The following is a 27,279-nucleotide window of genomic DNA, read 5'->3' as shown; positions in this document are numbered from 1 at the left end:
AAAAAAATAAATAAAAAATGTATCCAGTTAGAGCAGAAGTGTGAACCAAAACATCGCAGTTTAATTGGATAAAACGCGATCAATAGCTAAATATTTAACTCATAAAAGCGATAATAAGAAAAATAAGACGTATAACATCGTTTAGACATTCATTTTAACTAGATTTACTTTTAATAAATAAATAAATAAAAACGTACGTACATAAGTTGTTTACCGTTCTCGTCCTTTCACTTCGACTACTTACAGCGACGCCTAATGACGAAATTTCCACACAATTTTATTATTATTATTATTATTGTATATTTTTTAAAATAAGATTTATTAACTGATTTAAATTAATTTTAATAAATTATTACTCTAAATAAGTTTACAACTATTATAAAATTAGAATAGGATCGTATGTACGCTTATAAAAATTATAAATAAAATTTTTTTTTTCGTCTGGTTGTTTTCGTCGTCTTAAAATTATCGTTTGGTTGACAAGATGGAGTCATGTTTGACTGTCGAGAAGGAGATTGAAAAAGTCTTAAGTAAATTTGGTTCTTTTAATGATCACACATGGAAGACTTTGACGGATTTAATCGATTACGTTCAGAGTTTAAAGAATGAATTGACTGACGGTAAGATTTATTGAGTTTTTTTTAAATACGTTCTTACGTTAAATTCTTTATAAGAAATCGAGTTGGATTTTGTTAATAATTTTTATTGGATAAGTTGGTATTTGAAGCGATATTAAATCGTTTTTTCGATATATTATCTTATCAAGAAGCATTAAAGAGGTTGGAAATATATATATTATAAAGGTAAACAATCTAAAAATATATTTAAAGTCCTTCAAAAGTTTAATAATTATTAAGAATCAAGTCTTTGCACAGGTATGTAAAACAATAATGTATTCAATGTGTTAGTTGATTAAATTCTTATTTGCAGCAATATTAAAGCATATTTTCAGCACATTATGTAATTGAGAAGTGTATTTTAGAAGTTGTATAATTACATAAGTATGAAGGTTCTTTTCTGATAATGGGATGCCAGTTGTAACTTTAATTTGATGCACGACACTGTTGTTCGTAAGACTATTTAGCTCGCTTGATGTTATATAGTTTTAGGGAGTGTGGGGTATCGCTATATTCTGCTTATTCTATGTGTGAAGCATGTAGAATTGGCAGTTTACTGATACGTGTTAAAAACTGATCTTTGAAGGCAAATATCTTGCAAAGGGTCAACAGTTCTGGGGGTGGTGCAAAGTCTTTCATTTGGAGTTTGAATCTTGCCCGTTACTATACGTACTGGCTGGCGTCCCGTTAACAGAAAAGTACTTTATGAAAATTATAAATGAAAGATAAAACTTTATTCAAATAAACACACAAATACTAAAAATTCAGCAAGGAAAAATAATTTAATAGAAAACATTGTTTTCAACTGTCTTAAATGGTCATTATCAAGTTTTTGACTGATTAAATTCAAATGGAAATTGCAGTTATAATAATTACTAATATAAAAGCTGTCTTTGTATGTGTGTGTGAATTCCTTATAACTGTAGCAATTTTTGTCCAATTCAGATGAAATTTGGTTATATTTATTCTTATGTTATGGTGGAAAGTGTAGGCTATTTATTTTGCTGAAATATTAGCTATAGAATAAATTTTTTATTGATTTCAATTGGTGATTGCATTTAAGGATTCCTTGTTCTCTTCTATATACGCATACAGTTAATAATAGCAATATCTGGTGAACCAGTATTAATCTTATACATCATTTACTTACAGTGGGTTGCAAAAGTGTGCATAAAGTGAAAATTTTGAAAATAACATTACCAGAAAATGAATTTATTAAATATTATCTTTGTAATATTTAAGTGTTTTAATGGCATATAAATGATAGTATTGCAAAAAATTTTGAAAAACTTAAATATGTAATTTTGTGGTTGACTACATCTATAACACTATACTTATGGAACATATGTATAAATGCAGTGTTTGCATCACCTGTGCAGTAAACATTGTATTTACACATTATTTTGATTTTCATAAGTATAGTGTTATAGGTGTAGTGTAACGCCAAAACACTGTATGATAATTTGTTTATAATTAGTGATTATGGCATTCATGGAAATTGTCCCACTTGCTCCTCTCATGTGCCAAATTAGTATCCATTAATAGTACATAATAGTATTAAACCACTTGTTCCATAATCGGCTATATTATAAATTAATTGCATAATATACTATAATAACATAGTATTTCACTAAAAGTGGTGTTGTAAAAATGGGAATACAAACAGTATTTAAGTAAATAAGACATTTATTTAATATTTTGTTGGTCCACCTTTAGCATTTATAACAGCTTGTTGATGACAAAGCATACTTAATGCTGTTTTTTTCATGTAGATGTAACACCATTTATTAGCTAAATTTTTTTGCTAATAAATGGCATTACCTGTAAACCCAGCAAATTGAATATAGACAGAAATGAATTGATATGTAAAAATCCAATCAATATTTTTGGGTTATATTTTTGACATTATCTATTACCGTGTTTCCCCGAAAATAAGACAGTGTCTTATACTAATTTTTGCTCTGAAAAATGCACTAGGTCTTATTTTCAAGGAATGTCTTATTTCTTCCAGGAAGAAGAATTAACATTTATTATTGAACAAAAAAATTCCCAAGTCGAACTTAGACGAGAGTGACGTATATCCAGTGTGGCGAACTGTCGCCTTTTTATACGTTCAACATCGGACTCGCTGACCAATTAGTGCTTACTGAACCGTAGCACTATGCAAATGTCATGTGGCATGATTCCCGGCCGACCAATTAGCCATCACCAACCGTAACGTTATGCAAATCTGTGATTCCCAAGCCATAGTCTTATGCAAATCATGCCGTGTGGCGTAATTGTCTGCTGATCAATCAGTGGCTGTACTTTCAAAAACCCAACGGCCACTTTCAACCATCTGTCGATGACCGTTACGAGTAAAAAAAAGAAAAAAACTTTGCTAGGTCTTACTTTCAGGGGGAGGTCTTATATTTCGCAATTCAGCAAAATCTGTGCTAGGTCTTATTTTCTGCGGATGTCTTATTTTCGGGGAAACACGGTAGAAATATGTTAACGTAAATGCCAAGTGTTGTAACAATTGGTTGAATGGCCTAGGTGTGCATAGTGAACAAACAAACAAACATTCTCATTTATATCTATAGATTAATTAACTAATATTTTGAAGTGAAGATTGGATAGTGGTCCAAGTAGCATAACTGACAACACATGGAAATTAGGAGTTAAGTTTGTCTACTCGGGCTGATTCTTTTCTTTTAGAGTTTTCTAAATTAAAATTAAAATTAATTAATTTATAATTATTAAATTTATGATAAGATAGTTGATTAAGTGGCTACCTCTAGCCAAATTGCTTTATTTTGTATTGTTAACCTTAACATAACCCAGTAAAAACCCAGCAGATTGTTGGTATTATATACATAATGCATTGGAATAATTTTTAATTAATAAACCATTTGCAATCAATCTCCAAAAATGCCTTATCAATTCCTGGAAGTCAGTATCGATCACTTTGCGTACTCCTGGTTTTGTATATTAATAGTTTATTATATGTAGTTATTGCATATTTGTGACATGTCTTCAGTTATTTATCTATTGTAGTGATTTGGACATGCACTGCTTCTCATGTGAAATTTCAAAGGATTGCTTGCTATTTTAAACTTGTGCAAATAAACTTTTTTCCTGTTTGCTATTCCAAATATCTGAATTATGTATAGGTCTAAGTTCTAAATTTATAGGATGATGATCAAAGGTAATAATACAAACCAAAACAATATGATTATGTAAAAATGTATAAATATGAAGAAACCTTTTTTATATTACAATCTTTCCTAATAAAATTAACTACTGAAAATTTGTGATATAAATTACTACATCTGAGAAATGACACACAACTAGTGGTATTAAACCACTAGTTGTGTGTCATTTCTCAGATGATTGTTGTTGTTTTTTCTCAGAAATGATAACATGCATATCCATATTGTTAGAATGTTAGAACTTGCACTACAGTAATATAAAAAATTCCTTGGTCGTCTGCTAGGTCAAGACATATAGAATCATTCCATTTGTGTTTCCTCATTTTTTCATTTACAAGAGATATTCCGTGTAATAAGTGTTTCGTCGTGAGTGAATCACCCTATTTATGCATAGTGTTCTCTTCAAGATAGTTTTAGCTAGTTGAGAACCAGTTAAATATTTTCTCTGATTAGTTAAAAATGTTAAATAAAGTAAAATTTTTAACATATTTAAAAGAATTTTTAATGATTTAGTTAATATTCAGTGTGATGCAGGTTGGAAAGTCAGTTGCCCAGTTCTTAAATTTTTTTTATTTTACAACTGTTGTTTAACTTCAAAGGTATTTAATAGTAATTTAAATTTTAATTAATATAAAATAGATTTGTACGCTAGTTTAAAAAATGAAGCAAATAAAGGAAAATGCTAATGACATTGACATCAGTTTTAATTTCATTAGCAAAATGGTGGAAAGTAATGCTGTTTTGTATGAACAAGGAAAAACAATGCACAGTCACACTACAGTTATTGTTTTAAATGTATATAATTATTTAAGTCATCAGAATTTACTTTATAGCAAAACAAAAAGATTTAATATATGATAAACTCAACATTCAGTATAAAAATCATTTTCTGAAGTGATAATGTTTACAGAGGGAAAAATTAACAAGAAATTAATCATTTTCTAGGTACTAATTTCAATAGGTGTGTTTAGTAATAATGATTAAAGTACAGATGATACAGAAAAGGAACAGAAAAGAACTAAAGGCAAGAAATGCAATATGTCTCTTTGGTGGTTTTAGAAAAAATTGTGATAGCAATGGATATGTTTCAAACATAAAGGACTTTTTACTTTTACTAAAGATACTCTTTGTGGATTTAGACAAAGGAAAGACTTTTTTATGAGTTCATAGTTGCGAGTTAAAATCAGCAAATAATCCACACTTAAATTGACTTAAACACAAATAACTCACGGGTTATCTTCATGAAATTACAGTAATTTACATGTTCTTTTGTGTGATTTTATAAGGATCTTGCCCTAGTTTTTACAAAATCAAGATGTGTTTTGAATGAAAAACATGTAAGAAATTACAGTAAGTGTAATACAATTTTTTAAAACTTTGAGTGTAATGCCACAAATCTCAACAGCTGAGAAGCTCTTTGAAATGACAACAATTCCTATTAAAACACAAACAACACAAACATGAATGTTTAAAATACAGTTTAAATGTAGAATCTAATGAATTAGGAATAATTTCTGTAGTTTAGGATGTTTGTATCACAGATATTAACTTTTTTTTTTTTTTGGCCAAGCTCACCTTGGACCTCAATTATGGGATTTGCCATTGGTCAGAAATTTGGTGTCCCTGCTCTCACTTTTAGTTTAGACTGAGTTCCACTTTGCACTCCAGAGTCTTGTTCCTTTTGTACATCTGAATGTAATTAAGCTGGAGTAGTTTCTGGTAGCAAATGACTTTCTCCTTTATCCACTGAATCCTTTCCATTTTGATGTTCTGTGCCAGATTGTATTTTTTGCTGACAGTGGCCAATTTGTTTCCCAACCTGTCCACCTCTTGTTTCGTCTGGCCCACGGCGCTGCATCTCTCCTCTCTGTTCAACTGAATTGTTGAACAGAGAGTTCTCGTGACTCTGCAGCTGAAAGTTCTGCAGGGCCTGGCAGAATCTCTCTTTCAGTTCTGCCTCCCTCTTCTCCTCCTCCTCTTCCAGTAGCTGTTTTGTCTCCCTCAGCTGAAATTTCAGTATCAACATTTCTGTTATGTGAGATGTCTGGTCATTCTGAGAATCTTTTAGTTGTGACTTCAGCAATGACACTTCATCTGTTTTTTGACACAGAGACCATTCTGTGTTCTCCAACTGTGCCTTGATCATGACCAGTTCCTGTTGTAGTCTTTCTATCTGTTTCCCTGATGCCTCTTTTTCCTTCTTGCTTTCATCCAGCTCCACTTGAAGTTTCCTCTTCTCTTGCTGAATCTGATAATTCTGAATGCTAATCATCTGCTTGGCCTTGGACAGTCTCTGCTGGCAGGCTCTCAGTTTGTTCTCTTATAGTGCCTTGAGTCTCTTTAGTTTTCTCTGCCAACTCTGCCTCTTCTTCTCATACACTTTGAATATTACCTGCCCGTTCTGCTCCAGGGTCTCTTACAGGTAAGATATTTCCAAATCCTCCCTCAGCATGGCCTCCAGCTTGGCAATGCTGCTGTCATAGGTGATGGCATCTGCGTGAAGTTGTTCAGTTGGAAGCTAGAACCTCTGCTTGTTAACTGGCCTTGGAACAGATTTGAGATCTTGATGCAACTGTCCACTGAGTTATTCAATGATCTGTGGTCATTCTCCAGGGGGGGTACGACATGCTGCTGTAGGGCTAGAGTATGAACCCATCCTGGGCATGGGAGTAGCATAGCGCGTTGACGGAGTGGATACCTTTGGCTTGAAAGCCACTGGGAAAATTACTGATCTTTCCTTTGACCCCAAGATGCCACTGATGTGTACCCGTTTAGGTGGTCCCTTGGCTATTGCTGATGTCCTTACATATGTGAAACTTGTCACTGCTGTCACTGGTTATGTTGCTGTGATTATAGTTGCACATGCTCCCGGTTTTGCTGGAAATGAGCTAATCTTGATTGGTCATAGGCTGGCAACCGTTGTCGCTCTATGCTTCTGGCACTGTGTTGGTCAACATTCTGCTTGTCCACCTAAATCTCTATTTTAACACAGCATCAAACTACATCTGATGTGCAACAATCGATCAGTCATTTCGTCCTTGGATATTGGCTTATGATCTTTAATCGGTGTGTAAATCCAATGCTGCAAATAACATGATGGGTATCCTCTCCCTCCAATTCCTCATTTAAAGGTTACGTCTTAGACTATTTTCATATAAAAATTTGCACAGGTGCATTAAAAAATCACAGAGGCAGAACTGCATAGACGAGGAATCAGAGGGAGGGGTACCCATTGCTCATTGTGTTATTTGCAGCATTGGATTTAACTCTTTCCCTCCAATTCCTCATCTATGTTGTTCTACCTTTGGTGCTCAGTGGAAATTAAAAAAAAAGACAATTCATTGACATTTACTGTCAAAAGATTAAAATTAAATATTAATAATGCCAACTTTTTTGAAAATTACTTGAATGTTTTTAAACTGTTCTGTGACTAAAAGTTCCAAAAATTATAAGGTGTTGTCTTTAGTTTCTTTTCACACAAGTGAAATGTTCTAAATTACAAGCATCAAGCATTTATTTATAGTTTGTTATTGTTTGACCCAGACAAATGATAATGCATGTGAACATAATTTTTTTTATTTGAAAGTAAATAATATAATAATATTTCATTGGTTAAAATTATTACTGCTGTTGTTTTGCATATTCAAAGTTTTACCATGTGTAAATATATACACAGTAGAGCATCTATTATCCGAATACCGATCAACCGAAACATCGGTTAACCAAGTCAACAAATTCAAATTTCTGCTAGGGATGTGGCATTGCAGCACTATTCTCCTCCCTGCCAAACTGAACTGTAGGCCTAGTTTAATGTATTACATTATGTAAGGTATGTATTTGTAAGACGTGTGATACAAATTATATACAGTACAGTTTTGTGTTTAAATTAATGTATTTTTTTGTAAATGATCAGTTATCTAAACAACCCCAGTCCCGGATTGTTTTGGATAATCAATGCTCTACTGTATATATTAGTCTCCTAGGTCAAAATACATGATTTGATCTTTAAATATGCAACATAAACTTCGCATTGCTATCAGATACCAAAACTTCAGTATTATCAAAAGTAGTTAAGACTAGACTCCTGGTTCCCATTTACCATAGGTGTTAGACACATGAAGATATTCAGAAAAATCCACATTGTCAACTCATTGTTCAGGTGTGAACCTGCTACCAGTGTTTGGTGGATTTATCCACTAGGCTTTTGATAGGCCCTAAACTTTGGGTTATAGATAAATATAAACATATATACTGTACAGAATGATACACTTGAGACTGAACTCATTATTATGTGGAATATCTCCATATAAAATAAGAAGAGCATGAAACACAAATAGAATGATGTTTTATTTTATGATGAAGCAGTGATGGAAGTATGTTTTACATTACAGGTAGCCCTCGGTTTACACTACAGTTCCATTTCTACAAAAGCTAGCGTAAAATGAACCCATATTTACAGTGAGGTATAGGGTTAGGTTCTACATAAGTGAAAAATAAGCAAATAATTTTGTTTATTAATACAATATAATACAAAATACATATAAATTTAATTTTTAAAATGTATTTTATCATAAAATAAAGTGAAATGTTTTTATTAAAAAATTTTAGTTTCGGATCTCTTACATTTTTCGAAAAAAAGTATCCATCTTTAATTGTTTACATTTTTGTTTTCTTTCATTAAGAATTTTGGGATATGGTCGAATGGATGTGATGATGCTTCTTTTTACATTTGCACTTTGCTCCCAATCATTGTCTAACTCACAAAGTTCATCTGTCAAACTTTCCATAGTTGAAAGGATACGTTAACCTGACGAAGAGCTACAGATGAGCAGAGACACTGATTGGTCGACCACCGGTCACTGTAGCACATGTATAAGGTCAGTTTGAGCGGGAAAATTCAAGGTGGCTAAGGAGAGATAGATATCGTCTGGCCAATGAGAAGTAGATTTGTCTCACTAATGATAGTTTGTGATTGCCGGAAATGCTACTGCGTCGTAAGATGTTTTTCTGAATGAACTGATACTGGATACATTCATTGAAGCTATGGATCTGGACGCCATTTATTGGACTATTAAGTTAAATAAATTTAACTTGACTTGTGGGTACCTAAACGTTTAGTATTGTAATATTAATTTCATGCAAATGTATACATACCCATACCCAATAATATTAAACAGAAAAACTAAATATATTCAATAAAAATCTTTGTTTTAACGAATGTACAATGTTGTGGCTCGGTAAATACGTCAACACTGAAATGAAAATCATACTGTAGGGAAAATCGGGAAATTATACCACGAAACAGCAAATTGTGCAGTGGCGTTATTTTGAATCAACGTAAATTGAGCCGGCATAAACCGAGGGCTACCTGTATATGTTATTCAAATGTGACTCTGCAATCATGAGATAGTGAACAAAGTAAATATTCAGTCCTGAATGAATGAATCACTCTGTAAAATCACATATCAGCTCAGGTTAAAAACACACAAATATACCCAAAACCAGTAAAAAGATTAAATATATTTACTAACACAAATGTTTTTACTGGTTTTGGGTACATGTGTGTATATTTTTATTCTATAAACCAGTTTTTGAAGTAGTGAATGTTTAGATCAGATTTTATTTATTAATGCATCCTCATAAAAAATGAACAATTATAGCTGATTTTCTTTAATATAAATACAATAACATGTGTTGATGACTGTTATAATAAATAAACTTAGAAAATTTACAGAAATTCTGTAAAAATGTGTCTTCTCACTTTGTCCATTTTACACATAAGGAAATAACAGTCTCACAGTGGAGTTGGCTTTTCTTAATTAATGTTTTGCATATTGTGGCAGACGAGAATCCTCTAAAGGAAGGTCAACTGTTATTTCCTGATGGTATGTGAAAGAGACAAAGTGAGAAGACACTTTTTTAAAGTATTATTTACTTGAGAATTTTTGTAAATTTTCTTATTGTCCCAGCCATTTTATCAAATGTTATAATGCAGCTTATCTTCTTTAAGTAATTTTGATATTTGATAAAACATTCCAAAATGATTTTTTCTTTATAGGATAATTGTTTTATTTATAGAATGTTTATGCTTTTATGCTCTGTTGATCATCTTTCCTTTTTTCATGCACTGTTGACTGTACATTATTTTGCCACAGATTATTATTGTTATGGATTCGTCCTTAGAACAATTTTAATATTTTCATTCTGAGAAGTCTCTTAATGAGAAACTGAATAGATGAAGTTTAAAATTAGGAAAATTATCCATGTATTTGACTCTTACTTGCTAATAAACATTTTTATTAAGTTCTCTAGGACATCTGGATTGATGACATCTAGCAGTGATTCTAAATAATGTGTTCATTAGCCTGCTGGGTAGAAGTGAAGTTTATATCTAGATTATAGCTTATCAATTTAATTTTATATAATGAAAAATATGTTTTTGTAATAAAAAATCATCTTATAAAATTGTTTCAATAACTTATAAACTGACAAATTTTAATTAGGTTCACCATGTTTCTCTTCGATTCCACCCGAACACGAAATTACTCCGGCTCAAGTCATGGTGTTAACTCAGTGTGCGAAAAAAGTCAAAGACGTGGTTGCGAAATTAGCATCAGAACACAGAGATCTTCATGGAACCGTATCTAAAGTCGGAAAAGCCGTCGATAAGGTAGGATTATCTTACCTTACACAGATTTGTTAGTTGAATAAAAATATAAAAAATAAACTATTTTCAGAACTTTATAGCAGATTTTGCTGCCACTAGTAACGAAGAAGTGTTCAGTAGTGCAGAGAACACTCAGCTATTAAATCAAGTTATCAGTGAGCATTTCTTACGACAGGGCATGTTGGATATTGCCGAAGAATTAATTAGGGCAAGTGTTCTTAAATTTTATAAAGTTATTAATTAAGAAGTGTAATAGTTCCATAACGTAACGAATTTTGTAAAGTAATATAAATACATAAGGTGGACATCATGCCGACAATTGTACATACACGAGGAGAAAAACATGACATAAAAAGGCATTAAGGAATATTTTATTTTTCTGTGAGTGCTACAAAAAGTTTTTTATATTCTATTCAGTTAATGCTGTTCCTGTTTGTAATTTAAAATTTGTTTGGAAAAAACATTCAATTCTGAATCATAGTAGCGCCGAAAGCACTCGCAGAAAAACAAAATATTTTTTAACGCCTTTTTATGTTGAGTTTTTCTTCTTGTGTATAAAAATAACAAATAAGTTAATGTATTTTTTTTATTAGAATGTAAAAAAATAAGGCATTTATTCCATTGACTATCAGTTAAACTTAATTAATTGAGCTATTTTTAGGCTATAGTAAGAATTATTAAATTAATGAAATATGTTTAAAAGTATGCATTTAGATTTCCATTTTGTATTAATATTAATACTATGTTTCATCGATACTAACAAGTTGTATTTTTTACTTGCTTTTACTTTGGACAGTAAAAATGGGTGAAAAAGATTTTAGATTCAATAGCATATTACATTTACAGTCTAAAGCAGTGATTCTCAAACTTTTTCGATCCACCGCCCCCTTTGTTCCATAAAGTTATACCCAACGCCCCCTAACCCATTTTCTCTTGTGTGAGAAAAGGATTGAAAATATTCTTAGGAAAACTTTTCTATGAATCTCACACTTTGTGCCCTTACTGTACATTGTTCTCATCATCTGGAAACCATTAAACGCAATGTTTCCTCTTATCAGCCCCAATTTTGCCGTTGGTCACCGTTCAATACCCTGCCTCTATCATAGATCTATTCATCGTGCCAGAAGGGGGCGTTATTGCTTACTTTGAGAAACGCTGAGCTAAAATAAAAGTCAATGTGTTAGAAATATTCAAGTTGTGATCTTCAATAAAAAAATAAAAAATATATAAAATGTAAACATTTTATATATATTCCGTAGAATTTTTATATATAGAATTTGTCTGCCGTCGCCCCTCTATATTTCGTTAACGCCCCCCAATTCTCTATGAGCCTTCTACTGCCCCCCTGACAGCCTCCAGCGCCCACAAGGGGCGTTATCGCCCACTTTGAGAAACGCTGGTCTAAAGCCTAGTGAACATGATACAATTTCTATATACCCTATGGGCACTAAAAGGGCTGCTTTTTAGAAAGCCCATTATGGGTTTGGCCAGGCCTACAATGGGATGACTGGGCGGTGAGGGATGGGGTTCAACATATCCAAATGGATCACTCCCTGAAAAATTCCTGGAGTTTCTCAACCCATCTAGATTTGAACCTGGGTTCTCCTGAGTGGTGGGCTGCCATCTTAATTAGCTATTTGCCCATTAGTTGTCAATACAGTTTCTATTGTATCAGATTATTTTCACTTGACTTTTATTGTATGTGATACCTTGGTCTTGTTTGAAAACAGGTCTGTTTTCTATATTCTAAAGCTGTTAGTAAATACTAATTCTGAGCTCAAAATTTTACTTATTTTGTTATAATATAGCAGTTTTCAGTAATTTTTTAGAAACATTTAATAAGTAAAGGTATCCTATTGAGAATTACTACATTGTTGACATTAAGATAATCTTCATATATGTTTATATTTGATGTTGAACATTAGCAAAGTTGCTTTTATGTGGCTTATGGAGTTGAATTTGTTCTCAAAATTTGATTGGTCAATTTGGATTAAACTTTGTCATTTTTCATAATGTAAGATGAGGAAATTAAAAATGTAAAAATAATTGGGGTCCATGATTTTGTTTTCAAGCTACAGTGGGTTTAAACTGACAGCGTCCAAGGTTGGTAGCATGAGCATATGGAATTTTTCAAGTTTTTCTTTTATGCCAGCAGCAATGTCATTGTTGCAATAGCAACAAGTGATTATTGTAGATGGTTCCAAAAACAATATTATTGATTTACTAGTGCTTCAAACTCAGTTCTTACTTTATGTTCAGATAGAAAATGAACTGTGCTTACTTAAAGTCTACACAAATTTTATTATACATATAAACTTATCTGTGTAAAACTCAGTTAGAGTTGTCTGTAAGGAAAAATTTCAAATTACTGTTTGTTTGTTTGTTGCAATTTCTCTCGGTCCAACTTGCTCCTGCTAAAATATGAATGCAAATATCTTGTTAGGTTCCAGGTATATGATATAGGGATTGCTCTGAAAAATTTAAAAATATTACCAACCATTTTGCCAGTTTAAAAATTTTTTTTGCCATTTCAAAATATTTATCTCCACCAGTTTAACTTACTAATTAATGCAGGTGCTGCTAGCCTTATCGCTACCAGCACCTGCAGCTGGTAGTTTAGTGTCTGGAAAGCAAAAGTAACATGTTAAACTGTTACTTACGAGGAGAGGGCCACGTGTTTGAGTTTTTGATTCAATAGTCTCTTTCCTTGTTAGCAGTAGGAATTATTTTTGAATAATTTTTTAATGAATAATTTCAAATATCACATTTGATTATCATATTTAAATCGTATTTTACATGTTCTGTCATGTCAAAATTTTTGTTTTAGTTTTAGTTTACCAAACAAAGATCAAAAGTGAAAAATGTCACCCCTAAAGAATTTCCCAAATTTTCTGTCAGGTGATAAAAAAAATCCCCAATCTGGAAACATTGGGCAGCATTGCACAAAAACTGCCTTCGGTTCTTAATGTCACTTTCTACTTTTCTGTCCAAACTTGCCAAATGACATCATGAAATCTTTAGATGTGTGGTGCACAGGACTCCTATTGCATGGAAGCTATACATTCTGCTGTTTTTTCTGAAATGTGCTTTGTGATTCAATTTCATGCTGAATGTCGAAATAAGAAGACTAGACACACAGCACACAAAACCAATACCAGCAGTATGAAAAGAAAAAATGTACTAACATTAGTACATTTTTCTTTTCATACTGCTGGTGTTGGTTTTGTGCATTGTGTGTTTATAAAATTCCAGTTTTGGAGAGATACTAAGCAGACTAGGGTTTTTATTGCCACTTGCAATTGTCAGTATTATAGTTTTATCGCCACTTTTAATAAAACTATCACCAAGTGGCCATTTTGGTGCTATGCAGCACAATCCCTGTGATATACTGATTCTTTTTAATTGATTTAGTCAGATATTTGCAATTTTTGTCAATATGAAAATTTGGATGTCATCATTTTATATTAAATTTAGTAAATAAATTAAATTAGACTAATCTGGAAGAAAGGAATTGATCTGGAGTGAAACGCAAATCTACAATTTCTGCTTACCATTCTAAATAGACTTAAGTAATATCTATTAGTTAGTTAGTGAAGTTCTATTATAATAATTAATTTGGTTGTATTATTTGTAGTGATGAGACGATACCAAAATTTCTCCTTAATTCTGATTCTTTTGAATACGTGCTAAAGCTTATTTTAGTTAGAAAAATTAATGATTTACATTACGAGCAGGGTATATTCATTAATTAATAAACATCAAGCTTAAGAATGGAAAATGATTGGGAAATCCAGAATCAATCTTTTGAAATAAACATGAAAATTCTCCATTTATATGTGGATATGCATGCTTTTATTGTGTAACTACAAAATAAATTTGTAATTTTATTTTGGATGAAGTTATTTTGGATGAAGTTAATATTGCAACACCACCCTCAAAGAAATTACAACTAATTCTCTTTTACTCAATGAACTATTTCATCGTGTCATATAGGGTTGCCATCTTTGGAAACTGCTTTGTTGGCAGACATTATGACCAGAGGGAAGGGAAGGTAAATGAAGATGCACTTTTTTCATGCTTCTGCAGTGGGCATGTTTTGTAAATGATTTAATTTCATAATATTTAATACTAAATGAAGTTTGCCAAATGATAAGACGAGTCAAACAAATATCATCATGAGTTAACTGATTTTTGAATTCATTCACTCGAGCCATGAATATCTAGACCAACTCATCTTGAAAAATTAATTTAAAACTCAAAAAGGCATTAAACCTTGCACGAAGAAGTAGTTTTACTTGGAATCATACAAATCACATTTGAAAATTTAACATATCATGGCATCATCTGTGAATCATAACAAAGACATTCCTAATTATAATGAGAATGTTGTTTTATCATTATAAGTAAACATATAGAATATTAAAAAGAATTTTATGTAATATTTTTCAATTAAAACCTAATTTTGTTTACACTTTACACTGTTTTTCCAACAATTCAATATTTTTGTCATTCACTGGCCTTGATTTGAATATAAGTAGCCTGATAGTTCAACCAATGTTAACTCACTTTTAATTAAAATTTTTAAAAAGCAGACAAATTTATGGAACAAAATTAATGAAATTACTAAAATAATTAAAATGAATTTAAATTTGATTGTCATTTTTTGTGTGAAAAAAACACTAAAACAATTTCTATAATTATGTTGCAAAAAAATAGAGTTGGAATTAAATAAAAAAAATTATAATTAAGGGTTCTAAAACTGCAGACAAAATTATATAAATAAAAATTATTAAAAATAATAATTAAATTTAAAAATAACAAAATAATTATTAAAACTGGTCTTTATATTGAAATCCAAATCAAATCAACTGAAAATTAATACTACAACCGAAATTCTGGCTGTTTTAGCTTCAAACAACAATTCTTGATTGTTTCCAGATAGATTGTCAAATGAGCTCCCTTTACCATATACCACCATCTCTGGACAAGAACCACTGGTTTCTGCACCTCATAGCATGTAGAAATCTACACACTTGCTCCTGAATGAATAAATGGCTGGTCATCTTTTTTGCTGTTTGCAGTGATCTCTTGTTCACTGCCTACATCATCAATACAGGAATTATAAAATTCCACTGATTGATATACATGTGTGCACAAATTTTATTATGATTGCATTATTAATACAAAAATTATAGCAATTTCTCAATGGGTAGTTTCTTCTCACCCACTGTGTGTACTTCTTTTTAAAGCATAAAATATATTTGAGGTGACATTATGCTGCATCATTTAAAATGATTGCATTTGCAGAAGAGTATGAAAATAGCAGTGGAACATGACTGTTTCATGCTATTTCTATATTTCTTCTAAATAGTAATTAATTTACAAAAATTTTTCTTTCCATAAATAAATTTTAAAATTTAATTTCAAACTCAGTACATCTTAAAGTAAAGGAAATACAGTAATTAGAATTTAAATAAATCTAGAAGAAAGAATTGATCCAAAGCAGGAATTACACTAAAGGCAATACATCAACAAATATATAAAATAAACTGGATGAACATATATAGAACATCACAATGGCCAATAAGCCAACAGTTTTTCTTGTTTATTAGTGATTGTAGTGTTCTTTATATCCAAGATGTATCATTAAATATAAAATGAACTATCTACAGCAGTGGTTCTCAACCTTTGTAGGCTGAGAACCACTCATAATTCATATACTTTTTTTACGTGGAGCATTAGCATCAATGTATTAAAAAATCTATAAGCAATTCTGTGTTTACTATTCTCACAAAACAATTAAACAATAAGTTAATAAACATTATTGTATGAATAAAAAAGTAAACATGGAATCATTTATGAATAAAGTAATATGTTGTAGTACATTGAAATAAATTTGCAGCATAAATTTAAAAATTTTTTCATGGAATACTCAGGGTAACTTTGAGGAACACAAGTTAACTCTTGTTTACATATGTTATGTGGTTCACTTGAATATCATTTTAATATTATAAAATATATAAAAAATGACAGATGATTGTGTGTATCTTTGTATGTATGTAGAATATCTTTGAGCATAAAAATTTTGTTTTAATATAATACTTTAAGCATTTTTATTATTAGTTATTGAACTTTTCATAAATGCTATAGTACATTTGAAGTTTAAAATTAACGTTTTTTGATTTACATTTTAGGAAGCTGGTCTACAAATAGATAATGACAAGAAAGAACCTTTTACTGAACTAAATAGGATATTGGATGCTTTGAAAAAACGTGATTTAAAACCTGCTTTAGAGTAAGTTAAATTTTAAGGTATTTATTTTTATAATTTAATTTTCATGTAGATGTAGAGTGGCTAAAGATTACTTAACTGCAATAAATATTTTAAAAAATGGTTAAAATTGACCTGGAACAACTTAATAATAATAAAATTTTAATCAGGATTTGCATTTTACTCGAATGAGGCTCTGAAGTACTCAGAAAGAATGTAAGCAATGATCTAAGATGTTCTTTGTATCCCATTAAATTATGTTGTCATATTCTTCACAGACTAACCTAGACTTGCCCTTCTTACTGGGCATTACAGAATCCTTGCCAAAATTCGTGAAATGTACTTTGTATCATGTTTAATCTTTTGGGAAATTTATGACCATAGAAAACTTTGGGAAGATTGGGTATTAAGCTTTTTAACTTGAAGCCAGGGATTATTTTTACCCTTTAAACTTTGACCTAATGAGGTTTTACTATATATATAAGTAGATATTTGTATTTATTATTGATTAATTTAAACTGATGAAATAGAAACTGCAGAAATGAAAGAATAACCAAATTAATGAAATGAACTGTCATAGTGCAAGTTTAAACCAAAAATCTGAAGCCAAGTTATAGGGTATATGTGGACAAAAACTGAATGTGAGTTAACTAATTGATAGATCATTATATTATACTGTTTAATTGAATTTGGTTATTGTAAATGAGTTATTATTCAGATGTATTTACTAGTTAATTTAATACAGGTATCTTGTGCTTAATGCTGTTTTGCTTAATGCGTAATTTGATTAACACACGAAATTAATTGCGGCAATCCCTTTTTATGTGCAGCAAAAGTTTTAATTAATGCTTCTTTAACAGTTGTTTTTACTTAACATAAATATGTTTTTCTTGTCAAATAAGGTGTTAGTGAATTTGTTATTTTTGTTTGTTAATATAAAAATATTTGTTATTAATTGAAAATTTGTTCTAGCGGGTGGAGACTGTTCAGTCAAGTACTGAGATACTGTACCTCTGTATTTGATTACTGCAATTTTAATATATGCAGTAGCATTGAGGGATTAATTAATCGCATTAATCAAGGGATACCTGTATTTTTCATAAAAATTTTTCTAATTAATGAAATTTTAATAGAATGTGTGTTTTGTAATTTTGTTTTACTTGTTAAATATTTGTTTATTTTAGATTGGCATCAAACTAATAAAATTAGAAATTTTTACTAAGTTTATAGATTGATATAAATTGTATTGATATATCTTCCAAAAAGAATGCTACTGTTTTAATTTATTGTAATTGTGTTAATTATTATTCAAAAATATTATAACATACATAAAAACATTGCAAAACCATCCAAGTTTCACAGTTGGATGGTTTTGCCCATTACAATTTCTCAATGTGTGCACCTTGTGTCACATGCCACACATTCTACTAATGTTCAAGTTCTTTTGTCCTATGGCTTATCCATCGTCACTCCTCTCACAGCCCCCCCCCACAATTCTGCAATTCTTACAGATTACTCACATTGCACAATGACGAGGAATTTTGACTTTGCCTTCTCTGTTGGCGGGGTCGCTGTTTTTATTTAGGTCACTTCCTAGAGAAAGTAGATGGGAGATGTGCTCTAGTAGAGTGTAGAAGTAGATTGGACAGTTGCTCTATTGATCAGTGTATGTTGCATACTTCTCGGATAATAATTTACATAATTACAGTAATCTAAAATGACAATTCATTTTGGAAGACCCTGTATAATGAAAATTTATTTAATTTTTATCAAAAAGTTATCAAAAATGAAGTTAAAGAAATATAAAACACATTGACATTAAATAAATGTCCAACAATGAAGATAAAAAATAAAAATATGGAATATAATTATAATCACTTTGTGTATTTTTTTTTTTTTCAAATTTTATAAAGAAATTTTACTTTGTTATTTTTAGTTTTGGTACAAATTATTAATTTCCTTTATCTTAAAAGATATGTTTGTTTTCAAATTTTCTTTAGAATATTAAAAAATATTGAAGTAATTTCATCATTGTCATCATCTCTTTACCTTGTAATTATCTGATTATGCAGTCATTCATCTGAAACTTGAGGTCAGCAATTTAAACAATCTTTGTCTGAAGAGCAATTTAAATTGTATGCTACTAATATAAGATTGGCACTTTTTCAAAAGTAAAAAGTGGGACAAAAGAATATTACCAAACCATGTAATGTTATATACATAACTTAAGATTAAAATAATACATTAAGTAGTTTTGTTAGTTTTTTTATTAGTAGTTTTTTGTTTATATAGAATTTCAGAAATAGTTGTACTTTCATAGTTTTTATCTAGTATTAAAATAAAACCTATCAAATAGGAATAAAAATTTCTTAAATTTATACTTAAAATATTTTGTGCCTAGAATAATTTGTGAAAGAAAAATACTAAAACTATTCACAAAAATTTATAAAATAACCAATGATATAATCAAAGATTAAAACTTTGAATAAAGTAGCAAACCAACAAAACATAGTTACATAATTGACTGCTTAATGCAGATGAACCACAAACCTCTTTTGACCTTCTTTTGTGGCCTTCTAGAAGAGTGATGTAGCTATTTCCCTAAATATGCAAAAGTTAAATTCATAAAAATTTGTAAAATTGCCACTTTTGTGTTATTTTCATATTTTATCGTTTTTGTTCTTTTTAAAATATAATCTCTCATAACATGTCAAATTACCATACAGGTAACCTTCATATAACACAGTAGTTAGATTACACAAAAATATTGAATTATAAAAATTGCATTATGCGAGATTCACATTACATATAAAAAGTGGATTTACATTCCAAAATGATTTTTTAAATAAAAATTTTATTTATCATGTAAGAAAAAAACAGTTTATTTAATTCAGAAAATTTTATTTAACAAAATTATGAATTACAAAACAAAAAGAAAATAATTAAAATTTATATAATAATAAAGAATTGAACTGTACATAACAACCATTGCACACAAAAATAAATTTTCTCACCATGATGTATGATTTTAATAACTCAAGTTTGATATGCACTTATGACTTTAACTAACTTGTTCATACTTATTATCTGAAAAAGACAATTTTAAGCAGCATGCAGCTTAACAAAACATGCCAAAAGGAATTTCTGTTGTATAAAATTACATACTTGGTGACACAGAATAGTATTTTTAAATTTTTGAACATAATTACCATAAAAAATAAAAGGCTTTCACCATATAGAGGAACTTTGTTACACTACAATCTACACTGGTGAACTATGTTGTAGTAAATTGTAGTAACTGAAAGAATATTTATTAGAATAAGATAAACAGATGATTTTGCTTATCAAAACTGTGTTGTATAAGTACTGCATTATACAAGGGTTACCTACTGTATATTTAAAATTTAAGTAAAGGAAACAAGCACACACTCAAGAATCTTATTTCATATAAAGTTTATGTAGAAATTTAATATTTTACATAATTAAGATTTTAAATAAAGTTTATTTTTTATTATACCTTAAATTCGATAGATCAGTAGTTTTACTATTAAATTAATAAATTATTGTAAGATATTCTTACTGCCAATGTAGCCAACTTCTACAGAAATGAGGATATTTTAAATGTAGAATAAATGGAGGAGAAAGAAGAGATTGCAATTTTTCTTGAGGAAAAGATTGATGCTACATTGAAAAAGCTGAAGGATAGAAAGACATTAGAATTAGATGGAAGGAAGGATAGGAAAAATACAGGGAGAACTCCTTAAGGTTATGGGGGAAGATGGAACAAGAAACCTAACCAATTTCTTTAATAAAATTTTAGAGTTCAGATATTCCAGATGATTTCACAAAATTTATCTTCATACCTATTCCTGAAACTGAAGGTGCCTTAGACTGTGATAAACACAGAACTATTAGCTTGATAAGCCATGCTTCATAGGTTTTAATTAATATGTACAGTAAAGAATAGGAAACTACGTAAATCAGAAACTAGATGAGTCACAATTTGGTTTCCGAAGAAGTAGAGGAACAAGGGAGGCCATCATAATGCTAAGATTTATAGGAGAAAGGATGATGGATTATGATAGAGAGTTATTTGTGTGTTGTCAACTTTGAAAAAGCCTTTGATGGTGTTAATCAATCTCTATTTTATGAGATTCTGCAAAACATAGGTATTGATAAAAAAAAATACTAAAAATAATCTACATCTATAAAAGTCAAAAAGCAATGGTCAGATTTCAAGGAGAGGATACGAAATGGATTCAAATTAAAAAAGGCATAAGGCAGGGATTTGGTTTGTCCCCAACACTTTTCAACATCTATAGTGAATGGATGATGAGAGAAGAGTTCGAAAATTTAGGTGAAGGCATAAAAATTAATAGACATCTATCTTATCAATAACATTAGGTATTCTGATGACATTACCCTATTATGTAACATCAAAGAAGAGTTACAGAGGATTCTAAATAGATTGAATGAAATGGGGAAAGCAAGATACCAAATGAAAATAAACATGAACTAAACAAAAGTTATGATAATCACAAGAGAAGAAAACAAAGATCTACAAATTATGTTGGATGGAAAGAAAATAGAAAAGGTAAAATTGTTTGAGTACCTAGGAAGTTGGATAACTGAGGCTAACAGATGTAATTATGAAATTAAAAACAGAATAAAAAAGGCTAAAGCTGCTTTCGCACAAATATCCTTAACTGTAAGAAGTAGAAATGTACGCAAAAACTTGAGACTAAAAATACTTAAAACAATGATTTGGAGTATGGCTACATATGGATGTGAGTCATGGACAGTAAATCACGAGGCAATTAATAGTTTTACACATAAAAGTATAAACAAAATATAAAATTCCAATGTTTAACAAAGTTTGCTTTGGTTTATCATCTGTTGTTCGCTCCAGTTGACAGTCCACAATTTCACAAGTACAGAGACGACCTTTCTTTTGAGGCTACTGCCTCTGAAATGCTGCAATTTTATATTTTGTTTATACTTTTATGTGTAAAATAATTAAATGTAATACCGTCAGCCATGATTTGTACTTTATATTTACTTGGGCAATTAATAGGTTAAATTCCTTTGAGATGTGGTGTCTAAGAAGAATGGAAAGAATTAGTTGGACAGATAGAATAACCAATGAGAAAGTTACAAGTAGATTCGGAACAGAAAGAAACGCGATGGTCATCATCCAGAGAAAAAAAACAGCATATGCTGGGCATATAATGAGAGGATTCTCAAGGAAAGTGATGAAAATTGCAGTTAAAGGAATGGCAGAGGGAGAGGAAGAAAAGGAAGATCTATGCTTGACATGGCAAGATATCATAAAAAATGGACTGGCAAGCTTGGGAAAAGCCTTTAACCATGAAGAGTGAAGAAGAACTGTTCATAAACTGCAATCCTCTGTAAAGAGAATGAATGAATTCTTACTGCTTTTCAATAAAAAAAAGTCATAATACAGAATAATAATTTAGGATTGTTTGTTAAATATTTCATAGTTTTAGAAGTGGGCATTTTAGTTCATTCTGCAGTCTTTAAAATATTGTTCATATCAACCATTTATCTTTTTCTTTTGCAGATGGGCAAGATTGAATAGAAATAAACTTCAAGAACAAAATAGTTCTCTCGAATTTAAACTTCATAGGCTTCACTTTATTGAATTACTACAAAAAGGAATGAAACACCAGGAGGCTGCAATATATTATGCTCGTGAAAATTTTCAGCATTTAGCTTCTCATCACGAAAAAGGTAATGTGTTATTGACTCAATAGAAATTAATCCTTTTTAATTAAATTAATTTAAAAAAAAAAACTAAATTGATTAATTAAAAAAGTTTATATTTTACTTGATAATTGATGAAGAAATTTTTAATGAATTATCAAAACTTTGTTCTTTTAATGAAATATTTATTAAATATAATAATATATAGTTAAAAAACACAGAACTTTACAATTCAAAACGCTTACATCAATACAAAATTATATCTTTATAAGTTTTAACTTGAAACTGAAATTTCTAGTTACACTTTACAATTTTTAGATTGTTTATTGAAAAAGCTACATCCTACATATTTTTATGACTTGCAGCCAAAAAAATGTTTAATGTAAGGAATAATGTGCCTACAGGCAACAGAATTGCACCAAAATCTAAATAAATTTTGATATTTTAGAATTTATTTAACTAAATTGAAGTTTGTGAATTTAACTCCTGTTAAATGTTCATGAGTCATATTAATTTCAAATTAGAAGTTAAGACTTAATTATTAAAAAAATACTTAATTTTCGAGTCTGTCCATTAATCCTTTTAACACAACCACAGAAGTACCCGTTATATTGGTTTGAAGACATAACTTCATTAAAAAACAAACAATAGGTAAAAAATTTTCACTATTAAAAACAATCAAATGTTAGCCTTTTATTTGAGGATCTGACGCTTTAATATGAAAAACAATAAGTAAATCTTCTCACCCTACTATCAAGCTTTTATCCAATTTGTATCAGGTTCTACCCCTCTAGTGATGGATATGAGTTATCTTTTCATTTGCATATAGTTATTTGTTTTTTAATGAAGTTATTTCTTCAAACCAATGTAATGCGTACTTATGTGGTTGTGTAAAAAGGATTAATGGATAGACTCAAAAATTAAATATTTTCGTAAATAGTCTTAACTTCTAATTTGAAGAAAATATCCTGAGTTCATCATGAAAATTGTAACCATATTAATTTCATTTTATGATTAATGAGACGTATTATATACTGCAACATTAATTAATGAACTGCTTTTAAAATCTACAATAACACTATCTGGTACTCAAATCTAATATTTTTACATATTTAACATTTATTCCATTATTATTGTGATGAAAGATTGGATGTAGAATTAGAAAAACAGCTCTCTTCTTTCCATTAGAAATTAATCTTATAGTATGATACCAAAATTTTGTTTGGATAATCTGTTCTTGCAGAAAATTGCAAGAACAAAAATAAAACTTTTGTATAACCTACTGTAAACCCTGTGTCTCTGGGGTGCCTCTGGAGTGGCCATCGAAAGCAAGATAGTTATTGGTATGTAATTTAGAAGTTGCCATCTCAAGCATTAAATTATTGCTTTTTCTGTTTTATTTTTACTCATCATTTGGCTTGGTTGTTTATGTATAATATTACTTTCTTTATAGTCTTTTCATTCATCATCATTTTTTGCAAGTTTTTATATTAAAAAATATTAAATTATTCATATTTTTTGATTAATTACTTGATAATATCAATATTCTATTAGTGTTAGTTGAAACTTTTTTAATTGTCAGTAATTATTGTATAAAAATGTAATTATTTTTTTGTTTTTTGACAAGACTACGTCTTGTTTATAAAATCGTACTGCCTCATGTTCTTGTCAGCATAGAGGTATGAAGGAGTACATGTAGAGAGTTGATATTTGGCACAGAGTATTAGGTGCCCAAATCATTTGCGCATAAAAAAATCCAGACTCGTAGGTAGTCGGGGGACCGAGAATCAAGTGAAAATAAAATTCAAAATGGCGTTTTAACCTGGTTATTATAAAGTGAGGAATACATTGGATTGCAAAAACATCAAATTTGTATTAGGAATGTGAAAATACGAAAACTATATATAGCATATATATAATTAAAAAATATATGTATACAGTATATTATTTATCTTTTCAGCTGTAAAAATCAAATTTTAATAGAATTCTAAATAGCAAACAGATTGTATAGGATACTTTAATTAAGTGGAACATAAAAATTACAACAAAACATATTAATTATTAATTCATCAAAAATGACTTGAGTGGAAGTAATGAAAAAGAAAAAGGAAAGAAAAATGAAGGGTGGATGAATGTCTGTTTAGGCGACGAGAGTTTGAATGTTGAGTTACAAAGGTGATTTGCTAGCCACTTCAAAGGGTAAGAAATGTATTCGGTATTCTTGCATTTATAATATTAGTTATGATCTAAGCAACTAATAAAAATTGATACAGTGATTTGTCTACTTTGCAGTTATCAAGTAGATGTAATTTTTTGAACATTTTTGCTTTTTTCAATAAATGATTTATTAAAAATTACTTTAGCCACCATCAAACTGTTAAGATCATAAATGATGTAATAAATGTGAGAAAACAGAATATCTTCCTACACTTTAAAATGTTCAGCAAATCGCCTCCGTAACACAATCTTTGAACTTTCATCAAATAAATGCTGTTATCTTAGCCTTAAAACTGTTTTTTTTTTTTTTTTTTTTTTTTTCATTACTATTGTGCTACAGTTCTTGTCGAATGAATGAATAACTTTGGAAAAGTTTATGGTTTCTTGGTACTGTAAGCTTAATTCTAACAATAAGACACAAGTTTAATAACATTAATATGTATGATGATAAATCATAATTTACAACTTAACCAGATTAATTTTCTCTAACAGATAGAGTATTATTTGGCTTTTTACAACCTGTCCTCCTCACCTATTCCTATTTTAGGGCAGTCTTTATTCAAAATTCTTCCTCTGAAAGAGTTTTTATTTTAATTTTAAAATATTTTGTACATAATTAATTCTTTTGGAATATTGAAGGTGGGACTTAGTGTTTTTGTAAGGTAGGTTATGGATAGCAGAGTCTGCTGTTTAGAGTGTCTGCTATTTAGAGGTAAATATTATAGATGTCCTATTTGAAGGGTGTAGGGATTGTAAAAATGCTCGTTAAGTAGAGGTCATTTAGAAAGTAATGACCTATTGCACATTCCGGCTGCGCAGTTTGATCTCGGGCTACTATCCAAGGTCGAATAGTTTCCTCAATGCCTTTTCTCAGTGTTGTGTGAGTGCTAATCAAAACAAGTTGTTATTGTGCATTGTGTGATTGTCAACAATGAACAGTGTGATACAAAGGCCCGCTGACTGTGAGGTTAGAGGTCAGAGGCATTATTCGATTTTTGAATGCTCCGAAGTTGAAATCTGCAGAAATTTACTGTTAACTAAAGGAAGTGTATGGTGATACAGTAATGAACAAAAGAAATGTGAGTGTGAAATGTTTAACAATGGTGTGCATGATGAGACTTGACCCAGACATCCATCACTCATCACAGATGATTTGAAGAATCAAGTGAAGAACAAAATTGTGCAAGACAGACATGTAACCTTGGACGAGTTACAAGTTTCTTTCCCTAACATTTCTCATTCATTGCTTGGTGAAATTGTCTCTGAACATCTTGGCTATAGCAAAATTTGTGCATGATGGGTTCCTCGGCAACTGAATGACCGAGAATGGGTGCAGCGCTGACATTTTTGACGTGGTATCACGCAGATGGAAATGCCTTTCTTGATCAAATTGTTACTGGCGATGAGACATGGGTGTCTCAATTCACCCCAGAGACCAAGCACCAATCACTCGAGTGGCATCATCCCTCATCACTTAAAAAACTGTGAAAATTCAAACAAACTCTGTCAGCATGAAAACTCATGGTGATGGTTTTTTGGGATTGTAAGGGTGTTCTCTTGGTGGATTTCATGCCAAAAGACACTACGATCAATGCAGATCAACATTGTGACACCCTAAGAAAACTACGGCAAGCAATCCAAAATCATAGGTGTGGAATGCTTTCTTGCGGTGTTGTGCTTCTTCATGACAATGCCCGCCCTTACACTGCTGCTGTAACCGCAGGCTTGCTGGATCGATTTGGATGGAAAATTTTTGATCATTCACTCTACTGTCCTGATCTTGCTCCTTGCGATTTTAGCCTTTTCACGAAGCTCAAAGAGTTCTGGGCGGGAAACGTTTTGGAAGTGATGACGAGGTGAAGAATACAGTAAACAACTGGCTTAATGGACCGGTGGCAGCCTACTATGACACAGGAATTCTAAAGCACGTGGACAGATATGACAAATGCTTAAATAATGACGGTGATTATGTAGAGAAATAAAGTAAGTTTCAATTTTGTATGTGACACGTTTTTGTTAATAAAATATATTTCTTTCATTTATTAAAACCAAATGGTCGTTACTTTCTGGATGACCCTCGTATATCACTATATTTATATGTTTTTTGTTACTATAACATGACATGTGTTCATTGTTAGAAAGCACAATATGTATGAAATTTTGGACATGTACTTTTGGGGAGAAAAGGAAAAAATTTTATGAATAATTACAGAACAAAATTAAAAAGATATTAATGTTTTTTTCTTTAGTTTTCTTGAAAAATTACTGATATATATGCCAATTATCTTGCATTTGCTTTATTTGTCAATAAACATTATTTCTGTATGTGTGTAGTTACAAATAGCACTAGTGTTTTATTTACAAATTTGTTTATATTATTATTCTTCAAGCCCACTAGCTGCGAATGTCTTAAGGTAATCATGTGTGCTTTATATGTTAGTGTTGATCTTAATTTATATTGCATTGGGTTTTTGTTATTAGATAAAATTTCATGATATAACAGTCTGTTATTCTTGACATTGTACAGAAGTTAGGATTATAACAACTTTAATTCATTGCTGTTGTTATAATTTGAAAATGGGGACCAAGTTT

General features: G+C 30.3%; 3 protein-coding genes across 6 annotated transcripts in view; 1 reads left to right on the top strand and 2 right to left on the bottom strand.

The window, feature by feature from the left end:
• The window catches only part of LOC111616321 (E3 ubiquitin-protein ligase RNF103-like), a 29,086-nt gene extending 28,829 nt beyond the window's left edge, over nucleotides 1-257 (bottom strand). Inside the window, exon 1 of one of the 2 annotated variants that reach the window (XM_023357759.1) lies at nucleotides 202-257. Coding sequence is in view for 1 of the 2 variants with exons in the window: in XM_023357755.1 (XP_023213523.1) it covers nucleotides 198-203 (6 nt within the window). In the remaining variant the exon portion in view is untranslated. Of the gene's footprint in view, nucleotides 1-197 lie in introns of both variants that reach the window. The other variant, XM_023357755.1, reaches the window with a different exon arrangement.
• A 197-nt stretch (nucleotides 258-454) lies between these two features.
• LOC111616277 (protein RMD5 homolog A-like) overlaps nucleotides 455-27,279 on the top strand; it is a 30,537-nt gene continuing 3,712 nt past the window's right edge. For all 3 annotated transcript variants that reach the window (XR_002755219.1, XM_023357722.1, XM_023357713.1), the window contains exons 1-5: nucleotides 455-620; nucleotides 10,312-10,478; nucleotides 10,546-10,683; nucleotides 16,670-16,770; nucleotides 22,328-22,497. Coding sequence is in view for 2 of the 3 variants with exons in the window: in XM_023357722.1 (XP_023213490.1) it covers nucleotides 485-620; nucleotides 10,312-10,478; nucleotides 10,546-10,683; nucleotides 16,670-16,770; nucleotides 22,328-22,497 (712 nt within the window). In the remaining variant the exon portion in view is untranslated. The remainder of the gene's footprint in view (nucleotides 621-10,311; nucleotides 10,479-10,545; nucleotides 10,684-16,669; nucleotides 16,771-22,327; nucleotides 22,498-27,279) is intronic.
• On the bottom strand, nucleotides 5,426-6,932 carry LOC111616309 (NEDD4-binding protein 3-A-like). The gene has a single exon (XM_023357738.1). The coding sequence runs from the start codon at nucleotides 6,078-6,080 to the stop codon at nucleotides 5,508-5,510; it is 573 nt and encodes a 190-aa protein (XP_023213506.1). The 5' UTR covers nucleotides 6,081-6,932; the 3' UTR covers nucleotides 5,426-5,507.

This window comes from Centruroides sculpturatus, unplaced genomic scaffold, assembly GCF_000671375.1.
Source record: "Centruroides sculpturatus isolate CEXI.00-Female unplaced genomic scaffold, Cexi_2.0 scaffold55, whole genome shotgun sequence".
In the NCBI taxonomy this organism is placed as follows: Eukaryota; Metazoa; Arthropoda; class Arachnida; order Scorpiones; family Buthidae; genus Centruroides; species Centruroides sculpturatus.
The sequence above is the reverse complement of the archived record's forward strand: the minus strand, read 5'-3'. Positions and strand labels throughout refer to the sequence as shown.

Coding starts and splice junctions, on each gene's coding strand:
- LOC111616309 (XM_023357738.1), bottom strand. CDS start 6,080: ATGATTAGCATTCAGAATTATCAGATTCAGCAAGAGAAGAGGAAACTT.